Raw genomic sequence first — 22,159 nt, forward strand, 5'->3', positions numbered from 1 at the left:
GCACGCAGCCGTGGGCCCCCCCGGGGGGGTCTCGCACCCCTAAGGCACCGGGGGGACGCGGTGCAGAGCAGAAGGCTGTGGAGGAGGAAAGGAGGAAAACCTGCGCCGCGGTCAGTGCCGGAGCCGGCACGCTCCTTTGGCCACGGCGAGATCAGCCCGGCCACGGACGGGGACCCCAGCCCCGGCTCCTGCCAAACGCCCTCGGAGCGATCCCAGCTGCTGGGCGAGCGCGGCCCGCCGGCTCCCAGCACCCGGCGGTGCTCCATGTGCCGCTTGGCCATCCCCGGTGCTCCATGTGCCGGCCATCCCCGGTGCTCCATGTGCCGGCCATCTCCAGTGCTCCCCATGCCGGCCATCCCCGGTGTTCCCCTCCAGTGTGTCCAGTTTGCTTTGCTGCCCGCAGAGCTGCATCAGGTCCCATGGGGACAGTGGTGACATCCATGGCACGAGTGGTGGGGACAGGGTCACCCCACCGGGCGCTCGGTGGGGACTTGTGTCCGTCCGGGCCCCCCATGGCAGGGGGGTGGTGGGGGAAGCGTGGCGGGACCGGCACCGTGACGTCCTGCTGCCGGAGCGATGGCCGGGCTGAGAAGGAGTCTGTGACAACAGAGCCGATGGCACCATCCCTGGCATCCGTCTCTCCCCGCGCCCCGGTGCTGCCTGTGGCTCTGCCCACAGCCGGGCGAAGGCTGGGTGCCGCGGCCACCCCGGTGTGGTGCTCGGTGGGAGGGGGCTGCGCCCGGCCCCGTGTGGGTCAGTCTGACACCGGGAAGCCGGGACTGAACCAACCCGACAAATGAAAATAAAAATCTTTTTTCTTTAAAAAAAAAACCCCAAAAAAACACCAACTGACCGAGGACTCGGACTCTGTATTTGGTCTGGAAACGTAAAAAGCACCATCCGACGGGGAGGGCCGGCGCCGAGCGAGCCGCGGCGCAGCGCTGGGAGCTTTCGGCGGCGCAGCCGGGACCCGTCCCGCGGCGCAGCCCTTCACCGCTCCCGGTGACGCCGCGGCGCGGGTGGCCGTGGGAGGACGGGGTCTTCACGCGGCGGCAAGATCCAGGCGAGCTTCTCGCTGGCAGCACCGATCCTCCGCGTCGGCAACGTCCTCCGGCACCGTCCCGCTGCCGCGGGAGCCACGGCTCAACGGCGATTCGGGGCGGCCGGGGATCCGTCCTCGGGCTGAGCCCCCTCCGCGGAGCCGCTCCCCGGCACGTCGGCGTCGGCGCTACGAGGCCAGGAGCGTCCAGACGACGGGCACCACCACGAGCACCGCGTGCGGGACCCTGAGGCTGCAGCAGGAGTTGTTGCTGGTGAAAATGGGCTCCGGGGACTCGTAGAGGGAATCATCTGCCGAAGGGGAGGGAGAGAGGGAGGCGTGAGCTGGCGGCAGAGCCGTGCCGGACGACCGCGCTCCGCAGCCCATCCTGCCCTGGCAGAAGGGCAGCGATGCTCCGGGCGTCGGGGTCCGGATGTGCCCGCAGTGCGGAGCCGCGTACCGACCGATATCCCCGCAAACCCCGGCATCGTCTCAAGATTAACGGGATTTTAGCAAAATAAAGGACTCCGGGACTCCTGGCTTCCCCGAAAGCGCCGCTGCCGGGTCACCCTCTGCCACTGCCGGCACCCGTGGCGGGGACACCGACGTGCTGTGGCGATGGGCAGCGCAGGGATGCAGTGGGTGCCCTCTGGGGCTGGAGGGTGGGTGGCCGGGGGTGGCTGGGGCCGGGGGGGACTATCCTACGTGGGGCAGGGGCACCCGCTGGCCAACAGCCGGGTGGTCCTGCAGCCAAACGCCGGAGCGCTGGGGGCAACACCGTAACCCACGGCTGAAGCTGCCCGCGCGCTCCCCGGGCTCGGCTCGCTCCTCTTCATCACTCGATTAAGGATTTTTACGGAGTCAGAGCCAGGAAAAGCAGAGCCTGGTCCTGTCCGGGGATGCTCCGTCCCCCCCCACCCCCACTGCCCTCGTCCCCCCATCCTGGAGGGTCCCTGGGTGGGGTCACCCGGCACCGGGGTCCCTCCATGTCGGGCACTGGCAACTGGGGGGGTTCCAGGGACTTTTCCCAGGGCGGGACCCCATCTCTCCAGGGTGCCCATCCGGGATGGCCCCAGGGAGCCCCCCGCAGCCCCAGGGTGAAGTCCCCTCCCGCTGCAGCACAAGGGCAGCCCTCCCTCTGCGGGGCGCGGGCATCCTAAAATCCCAATATTATTAAAATACTGAAAAAAACTATCAGGAGAGATTCTTTTCCCCCTATTACACCCCAGTCCTGAACAAAACCGAATGATTTTTTACAGATGGTTTCATTATATTGGGTTTTATTTTAAAGCCCTGCAAATAAAAAAAAAGAGAGAGACATCCTTTTAACGGGTGACATTTCGCAGCCACTCAGCCCTTCCCCAGGGAGAGCTGCTGCCATTTGCTAATTACACGTTAACAGGAGAAGAAAATTATTAATTTGTTTTTTTAAATGGCTGAGTTATTTGATTCTGAAAAGTAGCCACTGTGCCGAGGTTATTATTAATTTTTTTTTTCCCCCTGCCCCTATCTGAAACTCAGCGGCGAACGCCCCCCGCCCAGGCGATGCGCCCGCCGCGGTCCAGCCGCCGTCAGCACCATCCCCATCCCCACCCCTGTCCCCACCGGGGTGCTCCTCAGGTGGGACCCGGCACGTCCGGACCCTCCACGGTCCCCACTCGCCCGGGACCACCGGGAGCATCCCCGTGGTGCCGGGGACCCAGGACCCCCCCCGACTTACTTGTTGGCCGAACATAAACCTTCAGCTTCAGGCAGAGTTTGTCCACCATGTTCGGGGGGGACGCGGCTGCGGAGAAGCAAAGGGGAGAGAAGGGGGTGGGTCAGGGGGGCAGGGATCCCGTGTGGATTTGTGCCGGGGGGGAGGTGCTGCACGGCCCCCCCCCGGATGGGTAAAATGAGGGTAAAGGCACAGAATAAAAATACTGCTCATCGGGAGAGAGGAAGGGCGTAATTGCAATAATTATCTCGGTGAAAGTCCCCTCTCAATACGAGAAAATGTGATTTTTCTACATGTGTTTTTAAAGGAATTTAATTTTCTTTCCTCTTTTTTTGTTTGACGAAGGGGAGGGAGCGCGGTCCGCAGGGAAGCGTCATTTCAGCTGGAAGAGGGGGATCGGGATGCGGCTCGCGGCAGGGGCGGCAGCCGGGGGCCAGTCCTGCCCTGGCACCACCGTCCCCTCCGGCAGCACCGAGACCCCACCATTCCCCCCACCAGAGCTTCGGGGGGGGCACGGCGGGTCCCTGGTGCGGGGGGTGATGCGAGGGCCACCCACTGCTCCAGGGACCCCTTCGGTTTATTTTTACCAAATAAAACCGCGGGGCAGCTGCAGAGGGGCCGCGGCTCCGCTGGGTTCCCGTGCCCCCCTGCACCCCAGCGCCGCACCCCAGCACCCCTCGCTGACGGGGGCCGTGCACCCCCGGACCCCCCAACCCTCCCATCCAGCCTCTGCACCCGCACCAGCCCCTCGCCCACGGGAACGGCCGCAGTCCCGGCGCCCCGGCACAGCCACAGTGGGGGGATGCCAGGGATGCCGCAGAGTCTCCATTGGGGTCTTCTTTCCCCCCTTCCCTTTTCTTTTCCTCCCTGGCGCTACCCGCCGCGCAGGGAAGAGGATCAGGCGAGCTGTGCCCGGCACCTGTTGTGCCACGCCATGCCATGCCGTGCCAAGCCATGCCATGCTGAGCCGTGTCGAGCCACGCCGCGGGCATCCCGCAGCAGCTCCGTCCACCGGCTCCATCCCCAGGGCCAGCTGGTGCCCTTGACCCGGCGCGGGGGGCACGCGGCGTCCCGGTGCCCGCGTGGTTAATGGCGTTCCAATTTGCCAGCTCGAGGAGGAGGTAATTTCTTTTCTTTCATGTCTGCTAAATACGGCTCCTCAAAGAGGCATAATTTCTAATGTTCCGCATGACGGGAATTCTAACCGGTTTAGCAATGATCAGCTCCACCATTTACTTCTGTGTAATCTCTCCCTAACGACATTAAAAATAAAAAAAAAAAAATAAAATAAAAAATAAAACGGGTCGGGGCGGGGGGGCAGGGGGTGGGGGGGGTTGTAGACGCCGTTATTTCGCGAGTGACATTTTACAGGGGGAGAGGGAGAGGGGGGGAAATGGTAATTTAATACAGATAAAAGGAACAAATTAAGTGGGCTGAAAACAGATGCTTTAGGAAAAAGGGGGAGAAATAATAAGGAAGATAAGGGATAAGGGATAAGGGATAAGGGATAAGGGATAAGGGATAAGGGATAAGGGATAAGGGCGCTGGCTGGCTCCGGTGCGAGACGCGGCCCCGTCTCCTGGTGACACCAGCGAGAGCTGGGGGGTCGCGGCTCCCCATTTCATTATTTTTTTTTTTCCCCCATTACCGGTTGCCAGGCGCCCTGTGCCCCATCCCAGCCCCGGCAGCTCATCTTCCCACGGCTCTGGCGGGATCCCGGGATCCCCATCCTCTGCCCAGCCCCTGTGCCCGGCCACTGCGGAGGCTGGGACCCACCACGGGGCCTGATCCGGCCCATCCCGCGGGACCCGATCCTGCAACCAGTGCCCAAGCTCCTGCGGGAGAGTTTTCCCCAGTGCGGGTTAGCCGGCTCGGGCTTCGTGTGCCGGGAGGGCACGGGAACGCCTGGGAGAGCACGGGAACACGCGGGAGCATGCAGGGCCACTGCTCGGGGCTGGCACGGCTGTGCCACCACTCTGATGCAGCACCTTTACCAGTGCCTGGTGATGGTCTCACATGTCCCCACCATCCCGTGGTCCCTGGACAGCCCTAATCGCTCTCACGGCCACCCCGTGCCCGTGGCCACCACCCAGCCCCAGCGAAGGCTTTTGGCACCGAGCGTGCGCCGGCGGCGATCTCCGCCTTGAGCCGGGGACGCCGGCGCCGCTGGCACAAGGGCACGGGTGGGTTTGGTGGCTCCGTGGTGGTTTGGGTCAGCATCGCACACTAACCACGACTCGGCACCCGGGGCCGGTGCGCACCGCGGGGCGATGCGGGGACGCGCCGGGACGCGTTCAGCGGACCCTGGCCCCCCCCCTCCCCGCCGCCCCCCACTCACAGATGTAGTAGTACTCGTGGCCGGGTCTGAACTCGAAGCCCAGCGAGAAGGGGGTGAAGAGCTGGAACTTCTCGGAAAACTTGAGGGGCCCGTTGGGGGAGTCGGGCCGGTTGCACTCCCAGCGCTTGAAGCCCTTCTGCCGGTGGTCGCAGGACGCGTGGCCCTCGTAGTTCACCATGTAGAGGATGTACCGCTCCATGCGCTCGGGCAGCGGCTCCTCGTAGTGCGGGCAGTAGATGTCCAGGTAGTCGTTGATGCTCACCTCCACCGTGTAGTCCCCGCGGTGAAACCTGCGCGAGAAGCCGGCGTCAGCGGCACCGCCATTCACCGGGGACGCCGCCACCTCGGTGTGACCATGACCCAGGGCCGCTCTCCTCCCGCCGCCACCCCGTCCCAGGCACCCTGACCCCCCCAGCACCCCCCAACCTACAAGATGAACCCAGAGCCTCTTTGTTTTACGCCCGATAAACCGGCACCGCTTGGTAGCAAGTCACGAAAAAATCATCATTCACGGCGCCGCCGCCGGAGCGTTGGCATCGCCGCAGCTGTGCGCCGCAATCCCAGCGTAATTGGCGTTTCTGGCACTGATTATCCGAGAGATTAAGGGATTAGCGGTGCCGGAGAACACCGCAGCGCACGCCGGCAGCTCCCCCCGGCACCCATCGCCCCCTCCGGCTCCTCGGGGTGACCCCTGCAACCCCCCATCCCCAAACTGCACCCCATGGGGGGACATCGTGGACCCCCGGCGCTACCATCACCGCGGCCGATGGCACTCAACAGCCAAACTCTCCTGGGAGCCAACCTGGCAGCTCAGCACCCCCCGCCACGCCACATGTGTTTTCTTTGGTAATTAATTTGGGGCTCCTGCGGCGCTGCCACCAGCAAAACCCCCCTGCCCTGGCACCACCGGCGACAGGGGACACCCCAGGGGCCAGGGCCAGCGCTCCCGCGCCCCGATGAGCAGCTCCGCATCCGTCCCTGTGGCTCAGCCCCGGGGTGGGCAGTGGCCAGAGGGGTCAGCACAGCCCTGGGTGGGACGGGATGGTGATCACAGCCCCCCCAAAGCACCATCTCGGGGCTCCCCGACACCCCCTGTGCCCACCCGAGCCTCCAAAAGCGGCGAGCAGGGCTGAGGCTGGCTCCAACTCATCACACGGGTGGCCCCGAGCACGCAGCCACGCACCCCCGGGGCAGCCGAAAGGCCCCTGGCACCCCGAAAAGGGAAGGGGGGACTGAAAATGGGGGGGCTGGTCCTGCAGCCTCCGGCATCCAGCCCCCGCCAGCTCGCCGCCCGCTCCGCCAGCGCTCATTAAGGAGCGGGGCTTTTCTCTCTCTCCTTCTCTCTCCTTTCCCGAGTCAGCCGTGCCAACCCTGCCCCTGGCAAGGTAACATTTTAAAATGTAAAATTAATACAAAGGGCCAGGATTTACTGGGAAACAATTTTCAAACGCACACAAAACAATAAAAAAAAAATTAAGAGGAAAAAAAAAAAAAAATCCCCTCTTCTCGCTGCCTTTTATTTTATAAAATTATTTATTTTAATGATCGTTATTAAAGTCCAAGCAAAGGCGAGTGTACCGGGAGGGCTCGGGCTTATCAGGGGAATAATAACAATAATTATATTTTTTGGAAAAAAAAATATAAATCAGCTAAATCCAGGGGCCTTTTCCGGACTGAGAAATGGGGGAATTAAAGCCAATTTGCTGCGATAAATGGCACCGACGGAGATGGGCACTGGCGGGGGCTGTGCGAAGGGGTGGCACGGCAGCGGGTGCTGGGGGGCTGCGGGGACCCCTGGCACGGTGCACCCCAACCTGCGGCGGGTCCTGGGCTCCCCCCGGCCCCACCGAGACAGGAGAGGCCCCCGCTGCCCCCTCCCCCCCAGTGCTTTTTAGGGTCTCAAGGCACAAAGTGGGGTTCAAAGCATGAAACAGGTTTGGGGGGGTGGATGGGGTGCCAGGTGCCCCCAGTCCCCCCGGCCAGCCGCCCCCCAGCAGCCCTGTCCCTGTCCCCGTCCGTGTCCCCTCCAGCGCTGGGGGGCACCGGGGCTGCCCAGACCCCCTGTTTGGGGAGGGGGCAGGGGCCAGGCGCTGCCATCTGGGTGCCAGGTGACTTTGTCTGGGCGCTGTCCCGGCTTTCCGCTGCCGGTGCATCTTTATTTCTCCGTCTCCGTTTCCCCCTGCTGATTCACCCCCTCCTATAAATATTACATTTCTGCCTGATCAAATATTCCCTCCCGGCAGCTCCGCCGAACGCTGCGGCACGCGGAGCCCAGAGCAGCCGCTCGGCGGGAGCGTGGCTGTGCCGCAGCACCGGGCACCGCTGTCCCAGCACAGCGGGCAAAGCTCAGCGCTGGCAGCTCCGCGGAGGAGGGAAGGGGCTTATTCGGAGGTGTCCTCAGGAGGGGCTGCGGGGACGGGGGTCTGTGCCACTGCGCCGGGCACGGGGCACCCCACGGCTGGGCAGAGCACCCGACGCAGGGACGGCAGCTCTGTCCTTGCCCTGTCCCATCCCGAGCACCGGCCATCCGGAGCCACTGCCGACCCTGGCTCAGCGTGGGACCGGAGTTGCCACCACCACGTGCCAGCTGGCTTTGGCCGTTTTGGGTTTAGCATCCGCCTCTGGCACCGTTGGGCCGATAACCGCACCGACGGCCCCAATCTGGGGGTTACCGAGACGTGTCCGTGTAACGGGGTGCTCCAGCGCTCGCGCTGAGCCCCCGTCCCTCCGGCACTGACCGCTCGCGGCCGACCCTGGGGGGTCACCCCAGGGTTGGGCGCAGGGCAGTCCCCACCCCTCCAGGACGGACAGCGGGTCGATGCCACGGCCAGGGTGATGCTCACCGGGGGATGGGGCTGAAGCCATCACCAGGGATGACGTCATGGGAAAGGACTGATGTCATCACCAGGGCTGATGCCATGGGATGGGGCCGATGCCATTGCTAGGGCCGATGCCACAGTCCACCCTGGCCACCGGAGCACCGCTGGCAAGCGCGGGGCTCGCCCATCACCAAAGGGGTTAACGCGGGAGCCTCGTTATCCCTGACAGAGACGGATGGAGCAGCCCCCCAGCCACCCCCCCCCCCCAGTGTTACACTTGACAATCGACCACTTGCAGGTTCAGCCCCGTCAGCCCCCATTAGCACTGGGATCCGGCTAATTGGGTGCTTCATTAGGGGCATTCGTTACCGTTAGCGCTGGCTGACAGCTGGGGCTGCCGGTCCCGCTGCGGCCCCTCCACCGCCCCCCACGTGTGGGGGCTCCAGTGGCATCACTGAGGGACCCCCCGGGACACACTGTGGCCTGGGCAGCCCCCAGCCCACCCTCCCGGCGACGGCCACTGCTCCCGCCCGACGGCAGCACCGCAGAGCCTGGGGTGGCAGTGCCACGCTCCTGCTCGCTGGCACCCGGGGGTCCCGGCATGGGGACCCGTCACCGGCGCTGCCGGCGGCCGCCCGCTCTGCCCTGGCTCCACCTTGGTCTGGTTTAATGGGTAACTTTCCCAGTGCTGCCATGTGCCATCCCCTTTGCATGACAGGAGCGGGAATCCATTGGAGTGAAATTCCCTGGAATATGATATCAGAGTTGGTGAAGCAGCTTTGCCACCCTCCTGTGCCGTGGTGGCACCCAGACACTGCCCATGCCCCTGTGCCGCGCTGGCCAGGCAGCATCTCCATGCCAGGTGCCTGTTGCCTTCCCAAGTTTTCACCTCTCGGATATTCACTGCGGAGGGGAAAAACCCTCTGGAGAGCCCGTCCTGCAAACCCACACACCGGGGGCACCGGAGACCCCGGCCCCCGCAGGGCAGAGCCAACCAGGAGAGCAAACTCTGCCCGCGCCCGAATCCCTGCAGCTCTTCCCAGCCCCGGGTCTGGGCGTCCTGAGACCCCAACCCCAGTCCCAGTCCCCGCCACCGCAGCCGGTGCCTCAGTTTCCCCTCTGGGCAGCAGCGGCTCCTCTCAAAGCTCCCCAAGGAGGGCAGCGACCCGGTGCAGGAACGAAGTGTATTTGTCTCGCTCTCGCCAGACCCTGCAAGACCAGCCAGTGTCCCAAGGGTTAAATAATTCAGATTTTTCTTTCCTGAACAGCTTGAAAAGAGATATGATTGCGCTCGCTGAAATACGGGGGGGGGGGGGAGATATTATGGATGGAAAAGAGCTATTTAAGCTGAAGAACAGCGTTGGCACATAAACAAATGGGTATAAACTGGCCATGAATAAATTGAGGCTGGAAATTAGGAGGTTTGTAACCGTCAGAGGAGCCGGGGGCTGGAAGGGGCTCGCGGCGGCGGGGGCAGCGAGGGGATGGGGGGGTTCGGGGCAGGGCGCTGCCAGGGACGGGGGCGCGGGGGTCCCCCGGCTCCGAGGGCACCCGTGGTGGCGGGGCCGGGCGCTGAGACACTTCAAACCTCCCTCCGGCTTTCATCTCCCGCAATCTCCCTCATTCAAACAGTCACAGCGTGATCAGGAGTAATAAGCCTATTACCGGGCAAAATAAAGCGCCGCGGCCCCCCCGGAACCAGCCCACCCCCCCGGCCCGCCGCCCTCTCGCTGCCTCTTCCACGCAACCTGATGGAAATGCGGCCACGGAGCGGCCACCGCCAGCCCCCTGCCAGCCCCTGGCATACGGCATCCCCCCCGGCAAAGGGGCACGGAGCGGCTCCGCGGCGCTGGGGGGGCGGTGGGAATGGCCCCCGCGGGAGCAGGCGCCCGCCCGACCCCCGCCGGCAGCGGTACGGCTCCTTTCCCCATTAATCCCGTTGCTCAGCTGGTTCCCGGCACAGCCGTAGCCGGCAACGGGACGTCACGCCGGGAACGTTTCAGCTGGTTTTCCCATCTGTTCCCCCATCCCTTGGGCGGGCGGCACCGCCGCGGCACAGAGCGGAGCGCCGTCCCGCGGGACGCCGGAGGCCGTGACCGGGCACGAGTGGCGGGAGCCGTCGGCGAAATTTGGCCACGTGCTGCTCCCGGTGCCCTGGAGGCAGATGAACTTCCCCGGTTAAGAGCGGCCGTGGCGCTCGGGGCAAGAGGCAAAAGCCACTTGTGGGGTCCGGGAGGGGATGGAGCCAGATGTGCCCGGACACCGGGGTCCATCCGGTGTCGATTCGGTGTCCCCCTGCTCCGTCGCACCGCCCCGGCATTGCCAAGGTTTATTTTAACCATGTTGCTAAAATGTTTTCCACGGCTGGAGACTGAGCGCGGCCACCCCGGCAGCGGCACCAGCACCCGCCGCCTCCCAAACCTCCGCCGGGCTGTGCCGGAGGATCCCAGCATCCCAACCCGGCCCAGGCCCGGTGCTGCCAGGAAGGAGACGATGCTCGGGGTTATGGCAGGAGCCGCCCCGGCCTCACCGCCCGGCAGAACGGCGGCGGCGATGAGCCCCGGTCCCGGCGGAGCCGTGCAGCGCCGTGCGCGCTCCGGCGGCGTCCCCAGCGCCGCGGCGGCGGGGCAGAGCGGGGAAGCGCGTCTCGGGCTGCGGCTCACCGTACGCCTGTAATGTGGTCCGGAGGGACCCGCCGTACACACACACCACCTAAATTATTTAATTTCTCCAAACTGCTGCACCTTTATAAATCATTAAAAGCTCCTTTTGATCTGTGTTAATGAGGTTTCCTGAGCGCGGCGGCTGGAATCGCGCTTCGGCGCCAGATAGCGAATCAGCTAATTAAAAAAATAAAGAAGGAGCGAGCGGGAGAGCGGCGGGGCGGGAGGAGGGCTGGGTGCCAGCATGGGGCGATGGGCACGGCGTGGGGTGATGGGCACGGGGGTCCCCCCACCCCAGCCAGGCGGTGGGGGGTGGGGGGGGTGAGCGATGCTCACGACGTTTTTCCCCTTTTCTTTCCTTTTTCCTTGCCCTGGGATGGGATGGCCGGCGCTCGGCGTGCACCGCCCGGCTCGCACCACCTGGCCCGACCTCGCCGCAGCGGGCAGCCAGCCTGGCAGAGGGGGAAAAGCGGCGTCAGGTGAGATCCGGCTGGAACAAACCTCAAGGTCGGGATGGCGGCAGTGGGCACTATGTTTACTTTGGAATTTTCCCGATGCCCGAGCCCTGTGCCCACCAGCCGCTGTTCTGCCAGGCCAGCCAGGCTGCGGGTGCCACTCCCAGGGCTGCAGCACCCATTGCCCGCTGCCCCCCCACCCAGGGACCCTTTTCTTTCCTTAAGCAGAAACCCACGAGCTCTTCCCAGGAGTTTTTTGGTCGTGGAGCCCCAAGACCGCACCGGTCCCGGCTGCAACCACGTCACCTGGAAGCGCCCGTGCTGGCAAAAACACGGGCAGGGGGGTCGTTGGTCCCGCTGACTGCTGCCGTGGGGTGTGCTGGAGCTCCCCGAACCCCCCAGGTCGGGCAGGTGTGGACAGAGGGACATGGGGCGCGTTTGGGGACCGCGGGTGCCGTCCCGGTGCACGCCGCACCAGCCCGGCGGCCGAGAGCCCGCGGTCGTCCCTTTGCTTCGGCGATGAGCCCCCAACCCCACGGGGCTCTGGGAAGCCGCCCCCAATCTTTGGGGAGCGGTGGGACGGGGTGAGCCCCCCCAGCACCGCCGGTGGGAGCCGGAGCCGCGCAGAGCCGCGGCCGGTGGGAGCCGCCGGGTCAGGCGGTGAGATCCCGGCGGAGCGGGTGTCAGCGTCGCTTCGCCAGCCCTGACAGCTTTAATATCAATATTTATCTCGACGACGAAACTCGGAGCCCAGCTCCATATTCAGCAGCTCGATTACAGTTATCCGGAACGACGGTGACGGCTCCCACGGACGGGAGGTTAGTTTGGGCTTAATGCCGTTTGACAGCCCCGGCGCGGCCGTGCCACGCGGCAGGGACAGGGACGGGATGGGGACCGGCAGCACCGCCTGCCCCCAGCACCCGAACCGCAGGGACCGAACCGCGCCGAGAGGCGCCGTGCCGGCGGTGGGACGTGCGACCGGCTCAGCGCGGCGTGAGCACCGAGAGCCCCCCGGCAGCCCACCGAGTGCCCCTGGCACCCCGTGCACAGCCTGCCCCCACCTGTGCCAACACGCCGCTGCCAACCTCGCCCGACACACGCTCGACGCCTTAGTCACTGGGGTTGGCCCAGCGTGCCCCAGCCCGGCGTGCCCCAGCCTGGCATGCCCTGGCTCCGCTTCGGCGTCGGCTTCCCTGAGTCACCCGCAGCCGCGTCCCACGCAGCCCGCAGGGACGGCGCGCTCGGCGTCGGTAAATCATTAATGGATTCATCGTTAGTGTGTTTTTCCACCCGGCGTCCGAAGGACACAGCACTGGGGTCTCCGTGTTACTTTTTTCATCCTTAAAATCCCGGCGACTGCGGCGTGACCCTCTGTGCCAGGCGCTGGTTAGCAGCACCGAGTGGGTTGCACCAAGCGGCAGTTCCATGGCACAGGTGGTTCCGCAGCGGGCACTGTGCCAGCGGCGCGGGCTCAGCTCCGCTGCGAACCCCAAACTTGCTCCTCCTGAAAACTGCTTTTTTCCAACTTTCTGGGGGTGCCGTGGAGGCCACCGGCTCGCCCACGCCGGCACCACGCGGTTACAGCGAGCCGGAGCACATGGCGGGAGGACGAGCTGGCACACGCAGCGGACTGGGGAGGGCACGGCATTGTGGGTAATGTATGCAAATTCCCATGCAGAACCGCCACTTGCCGCCGGTGAGCGCTTTGCCCAGCCCCGGCACCCCTCGAGCCGATCCGGATGGACACCGGTGATGCCATTGGTCAAGCACCGGTGCTGGCCCAGCTGGGACTGGGGAGCAGCAGCCCTGCTGGTGGGTTCCCTGGTTCCCCTGAGGCTCCTTCCTTCTTTTGTGGATATTTCCCTTTCCCTCCTTTTCACACAGACAGAAAAACCCACAGCAGCGACCAGACGCGGAAGAGCGGAGGTAACCACATCCCAGCTCGGCCACGCTCCCACAGGAGACAATGGCTCCTGTTACCTGGGGCAACGGCGGGGAAATTACGGCTGGCATCTAAATTGCCATCATTATGTTCCAGAGCCAACACTCCCCATTTACACTTTATTGTCGTCTTTTGCTTTAGGGAGACGCCGAGAAACAAGAGGACCAGGTGAGAGAGGGGGACGAGATGGGCTGCACGAGGAGACCGACACCGAGGGGACCGGGAGCACCCGGAGCTGGTGTTTCAGCCTGTTTGCAGATCTGGGAGAAGAGCAGCGATCCCGCTCCCCCGGCCAAGGGGAGGCTTTGGAACAGAGAGGAAAACAAAACTGGTTTAAATGCAAGCGCCAGGGCGGCACAGTGCTGGCATCACGACCCGCAGCCGCTGCCCGGACACACGGGAGAGGGTTCCCACCAAACCGGTGCTGGAAATGCAGCTGGAGCGGCGCCGGCCTCCCCTCCACCGCGGCGAGCAGCGGCACGGCAGAGCCCAGGCGGTGCCGGGCACATCCCACCGCCGTTCGGCGAGGCAGCTCTCAGCCGCGCTCACCTCTCCAGCGCTCTCGAGACGACACACTTATCTCACAAGACGTGCCCTCGACCGAACAGATTAATTCGGAGGCAGAATCACGCCGGCCGGCTCCCGGCGCAGCCGGCGAGCGACGGAAGGATTTGGATGGAATAGCTAACTCCTCTCGCGGGCGTCCGTGTATGAACTGATCCTCGCCAGCACTTGCAGGCACCCGGTACCGGGCTGGGCTGGGACCCCATTGCGGGGCTGGGACCCCATTGTGGGACTGGGACCCCAATCTGGGGCTGGGACCCCACTGTGGGGCTGGGATCTCACTGTGGAGCTGGGACCCCAATCTGGTGCTGGGACCCCATTGTAGGACTAGGACCCCATTGCGGGGCTGGGACCCTACTGTGGGGCTGGGACCCCAATCTGGGGCTGGGACCCCACTGTGGGGCTGGGACCCCATTGTAGGACTAGGATCCCATTGCGGGGCTGAGACCCCACTGTGGGGCTGGGACCCCAATCTGGGCCTGGGACCCCACTGTGGGGCCACCTCCAAAGGTTCTCGTGGTCACCCCAAAGCAAACCCGCTCCCGATACCCGAAACACCGAGTTTATCCTCCCCCCCACCCCTTTTTGCAAAGTCACACGAAGAAGCGGAAAAGCCAAACCCGGGCACCGCTCCTGCCCCTGTGCCGGGATGAGCCGGGGGCGCCGAGCAGCGGAGAGCCGCTGGGAAAAGCGGAGGGGGCAGAACTGCCGTCCTTCAGGTATTTCCAAGGAGAAAAAGAAAAAAAAGGAAAAAAAAAAGCAAAGGAGTTCAAAAAACGAGCAGCTTTTCAGGAAAGGCTGCGCTTCGCCGCGCACGGGATTGGGAACGTGCCGCGGATTTTGTCTTCTGCCTCGGCCGCCCCTTCCCACCCGAACGCCGCGTCACAAGGGCAGCCGGAGCGGGGACCAAATCCGACCGGACACGGCAGAGCTCCAACAGGAGCGCGGATCCGACGGGAGCTGACGGCTCCGCCACGACCGGGCACAGCGGGAAGGCACCGGGCGGACGGATCCTCCCGCGACGCAGCCGCGGACCAGACGCGGGGTCACTCACTTGCCCGGAACAACCCCACGGGTGCCAATCAGCAGGATCCTTGGCACACCAATACTCCGCTTCCCGTGTGCCAGCGCCTGTCCCGGGGGACGATCCCGCTCCCCGGCGGGGCAGAGCCGGTCCTGGCAGCCCCTTTTCGGGGCGCTCTGCCCTCGCTCCCCAACCGACGCTCCCCGGAACCGCACCAGCCGCTGCGGTTCACACCGCTCACCCCTCATTAACATGGCTGCTCGTTAGCCCAGCGCTGAGACTGATCAATACCGCCATTAACGGACTATCCTGAATTAATGCATTTCAGCCTGGCAGGCCTTGGGAGATTGGTCATTTTGCCACTTAACCTGGCAGGAGCAGTTTTTCGCTTTGCCGGTGCCCGGTGAGCGCGGTGGCGGCTCAGGGAGGGACACAGGGATGGTTTATCCCAACCAGCCCCATTCCCCCAAGATGGTGCCCAAGGGGAGCAGGACCCCCTGCCCCAAAGCCCCGCTGGGGACGGCGCTCGGCAGGGCTGGGGGTGACCACCCCTGGACCCCTTCTGTGCCGGGGCCGCCACTGGCAGCAGCGCTTCGCTGCCAGCTTTTGGCTGTGCCAACGGCTTTGGGTCAGCCCACAGTTGCCGGATGCCCCCGAACATCAGGGAGCACCAATGACGCACGGGAAGGGCAGCCTCTGCCCCGTGGCCGTGGGGCCGCGGCCCCCCGAGAGGGCTCTGTGGCCTCTGCCCCAGCATCGGGACCCCCAGGCCCCCATCCCACTGGTGCCACCGCATCCTGAAGCCATAGGACGAGGGGCGATGGCTTTAAACTGAAAGACAGAAGGTTTCCAACGGATCTAAGGAAGAAATTCTTCCCTCTGAGGGTGCTCAGGCACTGGCACAGGTTGCCCAGAGAAGTTGTGGCTGCCCCATCCCTGGCAGTGTTCCAGGCCAGGTTGGATGGGGCTTTGGGCAACCTGGTGTAGTGGAGGGTGTCCCTGCCCGTGGCAGGGGGGTTGGAACTGGATGATCTCTGAGGTCCCTTCCAGCACAACCCATTCCATGATCCCCACCGCCAGCCCAGGCTGGTCCCTCCATCCCCGCGGCTGCAGGTGACGGACCCCAGGTCCCCGGACCCCAGACCTGCCCCCCAGGCCCTGGGCAGCGACAGCGGAGCTGTTCCCCCGCCGGGCACCCCAGAGCCCCCCCCTGCCCTCCCCACTGCCTCGCAGTGCCTCTGGCTAAACAGAGATCAGAAATGTTAGATCTTTCCTAACATCTCCTGCCAGCGCTGGCAGTGGCCTCTCCAGAGTACGGGCCCTCTGTTCTGTAAACACAGCACATTCTCTGTCAAAGATTAAAAAAAAAAAAGGCTCATTTGCACATAAAAGCCGCCTCTGCACCAGTCCCGGGCACTGTGGCATGTAAGGAAGAGTGGAGGTTAAACTCGATAATAGAGCCAGCGGCGCAGAGGTCCCGCTCCGGCTCCCTCTCCCGCAGCCCAGCCCCGGCTGGACACTGCGGCCACCGAGCGGGGCCGGCCACGAGCCCGTGGGCCAGCGACCAGCGAGGCACTGAGGTCCCAAGGGGCAAGATGGGGTGAACGGCCCCGTGGCCCTCGCTGCACCACACTCTGCCACCACCGGACCCTCGCCGTGGCCCTGCCACCGCCAGACTCTCACCATGCCCTGCCACTGCTGGACCTTCACTGTGCCCTCCCCGCCCCAACGCTTCTCTGTGCCCTGCTCATGCCAGCCGCTCGCCTGTGGCACTCCCAGATCCCACTGGGTTGTAGCCCAGCACTGTCTCCATCTCCTCCACTCGGCATCCCGGCCAGACCGCGGCACGCTGCCCCACATCCCTTCCCACGTGCTTTTGGGAGCACGGCGCGTGCCGGCAGGGCTGTGGCCGCGAGCGGGGCTGACCATTGCCATCACGCCCTGGCATGGCTCGACCAGCGGCACCACCGAGCATCGCTGCGGGAGCGACTCCGGCTAACGAGGCACCGGGAGCCGCTCGCCTCTTGAATCGTGAACGCGATGATATCTCTTGCTGCCAGCCCACACCGCTCCTCTCCGGCGGGATGGCACCAGGGGGGTCTGCAGCTGTGGCTGCCCCTTGACCGCCCCAGGGAGCACCCGCGCCTGCCCGGCTCCCGGGATGGCGGCAGACAGCCGTGCGGGCAGCCGGGGTCCGCGCAAATTTAATCAGATCAGAAATTCATTGTCAGAGAGACGGCGGCTGGAAAGTGTCACGGTAATTGCGTTAGTGCCGGCAGCCCGCGGCCTCGGCTCGCCACGCGCTCCCGGAGAGCCGCGCGGGCACGGCGGCATCGGCGCGGCAATGCCAGGGCACCAGGCACCGGCGAGGTGAGGTCGGGAGATGCCACCCAAGCCCTTCAGATTGCAGCCCACCATGGGCAACCACGCGGGCACCTACGTGCAGCCAGCCCTGCGTGTGCACCCGTGCACACCCAGCCCCGTGCACACCCAGCCCCGTGCACACCCAGCCCCGTGCACACCCTGCCCCGTGCACACCCTGCCCCGTGCACGCCCTGTCCCGTGCACACCCAGCCCCGTGCACACCCTGCTCCGTGCACACCCTGCTCCATGTGTGCCCTGCCCTGTGCACACCCTGCCCCGTGCACACCCTGCCCCGTGCACGCCCTGCCCCGTGCACACCCAGCCCCGTGCACGCCCAGCCCCGTGCACGCCCTGCTCCGTGTGTGCCCTGCCCCATGCACACCCTGCTCCGTGCACACCCAGCCCCGTGCACACCCTGCTCCGTGCACACCCAGCCCTGTGCACACCCTGCCCCGTGCACGCCCTGCCCCGTGCACGCCTATGCCTGTGCCCCGCTCACGTCGCCGGAGCCGTGCAGGAGCCCCCGCAGCCGTCGGGCCTGACACGTCGCTCCCAGCCGGACACCAGACACGTGCCAGCCCGTGCACGAGGCCACGCGTGCTCATACGTGCTCCGGCTGCTCACGCTGAGCGCCCTAATTAACACGTCTGGCGAAGCGGGTGGGCGCTGATAACGGGCACGGGACGGGAGCCGCTGGGGGTTATCTGCCGGCGGCAGCCGGGCCCCCCGCCGCCCGTGCCGCCTCCGTGCCGCAGCCCGCCGGGACGGTCGGATCAAGGCGCCCGTTTGGGGGTCTGCCGCAGGGGGACGGGGTAAACAGCCCCCAGGGCTGACCTCGTTAGCACCGCCGAGCCCCAACGCTCAGTACGGCTGCCCTGGCACGCTGTGGGCAGAGCCCCCAGCACCGCAGCCATCGGCGTTCGGCCCTGCGGCACAGGCAGCGGCACCGTGCCAGCCTCTCGTCCCGTCTGCCGCCACCTCCCCACCATCCCGCAACACCGGCGCGGGGGCGAGGGATGGAGGGAGACGCTCAGAGCGGCCGGTCGGTCCCCGCGGGGTGACAGCCACCATCTTACCTTTCCCCACCGGCCACCACCGCCCCCATTGCAAACCCCTTTGGCTTGTCCTCGGCACGCGGCGCGCACCCGAGCGCGGCTGCGGGGTCGGTGCCCAACGGCTCATGGACTGGTGGCTGGGGCGCAGCTGGGTGCCATGAGAGCCAGGCACGGATGGGGATGGGTGGCACAGGGCACCGGGGAGCCCAGCATCACCCTGGGGGCTTTGAGCCAAACCAGCCGCTGCCCCGGTGCTCCCCGGAGCCGTTTAAACAGCGGGAGCTGCCGCCGGCCTCGTGCCGGAGCCACAACCGGGACTCAGCACAGCTGCTGTGCCACCAGTGTGGCAGCCACTGCCTCCGTGCCTCAGTTTCCCTGCCCAGGGCTGGAGCACCCTGCACGGCGCAGGTCCCGCAGCACGAGCAGTGAACGAGGAGCGTGTGCCCACCCCACTCTGATGCACACAAACGCACGGGGACGAGCACGTGCTATTTCATTAGTAATTACGGCCGTCGGCCGCTTTATTTTCCGGCGGTGGCTCGGTCCCTGGCAGTGGCGGGCACCGGGGGGCCGCGGGGCGCCCGGGCGACTCTTTCACCTTGCGACGCTTTTAATTCGCAGGAGATTTGACGGGAGCGGCGGGAGCGGCCGCGGTAATTTGATCGGCAGGAGCCAGGGAGAGCGCGGGCGCCGCAATCACGGCAAAACCGCCGACGAGGTGGAAATCGGCCGCCCGACGGGATGCCGCGGCGAGGGCAGCCGTGTGCTCAGAGGTGGACAGATGGACGCGGTGTGGAAGGACGGACGCCGCGGGCACAAGCGCAGCTCAGGGCAGGGACCTGCCTGCCCCGGACCCCCGCTGCGTCCCCGGGGGGCGCCCGGTGGGATCCAGCCCCACGGTGACCCCCGGCGGGATCCAGCCCCACGGTGACCCCCAATCAGAAGGACAATGCCGGACGTGTCCCCGGCGCTGCCGGGGCCGGGCTGCGGTAGCGGAGCCGTCATTTATCACACCAGCCCCTGACAGCTCCCTTTGACGGGGTCCCCGGGGGGGCCCAGCGATGCCTTTTGTCTGCCCAACAATTAATTATTTCCTGGCTAATGATGAACTCCGACTCGCAAAGCAGGTAGCGGCTGTGTGCAGGAACGGGAGCGTGGCCCTGCTCCCCTCCCTCACCCCCCATGTCCCCTCCCCACCACGGACCCCCACCACCTCCCCACGGCACAGGGAGGTCGGGGTACCCAGCACTAAGGCTGTGCTTTGGACCCCTCCTGCATCCCGCCACCCTTCCCACGGGCACCCCGGTCCCAAAAAAGAGACGCCCCGAAACCAGACAGTCCCACGAGCACGAAGGAAGGTGCCGGTTCAACAGCACACATGGAGCGTGCCAGGGAGAGGGCGCTGGCAGTGCCGGGGCGGCGGGATGGAGCCCACTTTGGCAGTGCCGGCGGGTGGGCGCTGTGCTGTGGCAGCAGATGTCGGCCGCGCCAGCGGAGAGCACGTTAAGTGTCGGCCGCTGTGACCGCGGCCCCAGAGCGCTCTGCGCCGGGGAGCCGGGAACTGGATGATGGGTCTGTGTTAATGGAGAAAATCCATTTCGGTTCACTCGACGCTCCCAGCGGGCTTTCATTACACCTCGGGGGGCCGCGGCGCGCCAGGCCCCCGCACCGCCAAGCTGCAAACCCAGATCACAGCTCTGCTGTTCAGCTGCCGCTCGGCAGAGGCTCCGGCGGGATGCGGGGAGGGATGTGGGGAGGGATGTGGAGAGGGATGCAGGGAGGGATGGCAGGAGGGATGCGGGGCGGGATGTGGGAGGGATGGCAGGAGGGATGCAGGAGGGATGCAGGAGGGATGCGGGGAGGGATGTGGGAGGGATGGCAGGAGGGATGCGGGAAGGATGGCAGAAGGGATGCGGGAAGGATGCGGGAGGGATGTGGGAGGGATGCGGGGAGGGATGCGGGGAGGGATGCGGGAGGGATGCAGGAGGGATGCGGGAGGGATGCGGGGAGGGCTGCAGGGAGTGCTGCGTGTCGAGGGCTTTGCCCTCAAACCCACGGCCGCAGATGCTGAGAGCAGCACCGGCCCCCGCTGCCCGCAGTGCTGCGCGCACCGGGCAGCCGCGGGCAGGGCGAACCCGGGGGTGCAGCGGGACCCTGCCCCGGGGTCCCAGGCTCCGCGGGGACCCCCGGGGCACCTCCCAGGAGCCCAGCCCAGCTCGGTGCGGGCAGCGCGGGGACCCCTGGGGCTGCCAGCGGCGCGGAGGCGCTGGGGCCGGCCCCTCGCAACGGAGAAAAACCACAGAGCGCCATGAAAAGAAGTAAAATAATTCTCGGGAGCTGCCGGCTCGGCCTCCCCGCCCGGTGCGTTGCGTTTAAGGCTGGTTAATAGCCAGTGTTCTCTGGTTAGGCCTGAATGACATTTCCAGAGTTATAATAACTGAGCTATTACTCGCCGTATTGATGCATTCCCCCTCGCCGGCAGCCTGCTCATCCCGCGCCGCGCCGCCGGCCGCCGAAAGCTCCTTTAGTCAATAGCACTTCTATTTTTCATTACTCCCTGGAAATGTGGCTCTTGGAAGCTCATCCGTCATTCAATTACGCCCTGGTTCAGTCCTATCATACACGTGTCATAAAGTTCCTCAGATCTGAACTGCTGTTAATTTTCTGCGCCGTCCCGAGGGGATGCCCGGGACGTGCCTGGAAAGCAACCAGGCAGCCGAGGGCATGCCGGGTACGGGCGCGTCGGGGAGCGGGGGCTGCGGTGGTGCCGCCGTGGTGCCCGGGCGCGGGGGGCTCTTTGCCGGTCGCCGGACCGAGGAGCAGGGCCGATGCCCCCTCCCTGGGCCGCGGCGGCGGGACCGGCAGCTCACGACCTTGGCGGCGCCGGCAATTTATTCCTCCGGCTGGTTTATTCTTTTATCAGGTGTTGGTTTAACGGGGTGAGCGCCCCCCTTCCCCTTTAATCCTATCGGCACCCGTGTTCAGCACGTCCGTACACAGAATAATCACCTGCCTGGCAGATTTGTCACTTCACCAGATGTAATCGGGGAACTTTTTTCTTCTTTTTTCTTTTTTTTTTTTCCTGAAACCCTCCTTATTTCCTGTTTCTTAGAAGCCACAGCTCCCGGGCACAGGCGGCTGGCACAGGTGGTACCGGCTCCAGGTCATTTCTTCCCAACGCCGCGGCTTCGCCTTGTTGGGCTTTGCTCTCTGGCCGCGTTTTGGTTGAAGGAAGCAGGGAGGATGGTAGCGCCATGGCACGGAGGGCGGATGCCCAACGTTGTGCCGTGCTGCTCCCTCCATCCTCTGCTGCCCGCGAGCGCTCCTGGCCCGGCACAAACCCATGAGCTGGCGGGAGAAATGGGCACAGGATGAGGCTAGGGCACGGCCGGGGGATGCTGGGTCTGGAGGATGCCGGGGGGGGTGCCAGGGGCAGAGTGTCTCAGTCCAGACAATCCCCAGGTCCCCCCTGGTCCCAGGGTCGCGGCTTGGCGAGCTGCCGGAGAAGGGTTGGGCACGGTGCTGTGCCAGTGCCAATGTTGGGGGACCAGCCGTCGGGCGCCCCACAGGCGCCGATGTCCCTGTGTGGGTGACGAGGACCTGCAGGTCCTTCACGGGCAGAAAAATTCCGGCCCCAAGAGGTGACATTCGTCCCGCTCCCGCCACAAACCCCCCAAGACATCATCCCTCCCGCCTCCCCGCGCTCCGGCACCCCATGGCCGGGGCTGCCCGCACTCTCCTGTCCCGGGGCCGCGGCGGGGGTCCCATCCAGCCCCCGCATCGCTGCCTGGGTGGCCCCGGCCCCGTGGCTCTGCCTCGCGTGCCGCCCCGCGCAGGACAATGACCTCGCCGCCGTCCCGCTCCTCGGCACACCAGTCCCCGCCGGCCTCCCACCGGCTGTTTTCCCTAAGCCGGGACGGACACACGCCCGGGCGCTGCGAACGCCGCACGTCACTTGTCAGCTCCCGGGACGGCCATGGGGTCCCCCAGGCCACGCTCCTCCCCGGCCCCTTCCCGCTCCCTGGGACGGCTCCGGCCACGCCGACCGCCTCCGAAGTGCCTTATAGACCGTTCTGCATCAGGAGGGTGCTGCTGCCACGCAGCCGCGGCCAACGCCAGCCATGGGGCTGCCACACGGCTCCCATGGCCCCCGAGACTGTCACCAGCCCCTCGCTGAAG

At 65.6% G+C, this 22,159-nt stretch overlaps 1 protein-coding gene across 1 annotated transcript in view; it reads right to left on the minus strand.

The window, feature by feature from the left end:
• Nucleotides 1–1,228: 1,228 nt before the first annotated feature.
• Nucleotides 1,229–22,159, minus strand: part of EFNA2 (ephrin A2) — a 43,220-nt gene continuing 22,289 nt past the window's right edge. The window contains exons 2-4 of the mRNA XM_086627817.1: nucleotides 5,095–5,384; nucleotides 2,760–2,825; nucleotides 1,229–1,350 (exon numbers count right to left, since the gene is read on the minus strand). Of these exons, the coding sequence (XP_086483943.1) occupies nucleotides 1,229–1,350; nucleotides 2,760–2,825; nucleotides 5,095–5,384 (478 nt within the window). The remainder of the gene's footprint in view (nucleotides 1,351–2,759; nucleotides 2,826–5,094; nucleotides 5,385–22,159) is intronic.

The sequence above is a fragment of the Tauraco erythrolophus genome, chromosome 28, assembly GCF_009769465.1.
Source record: "Tauraco erythrolophus isolate bTauEry1 chromosome 28, bTauEry1.pri, whole genome shotgun sequence".
NCBI lineage: Eukaryota > Metazoa > Chordata > Aves > Musophagiformes > Musophagidae > Tauraco > Tauraco erythrolophus.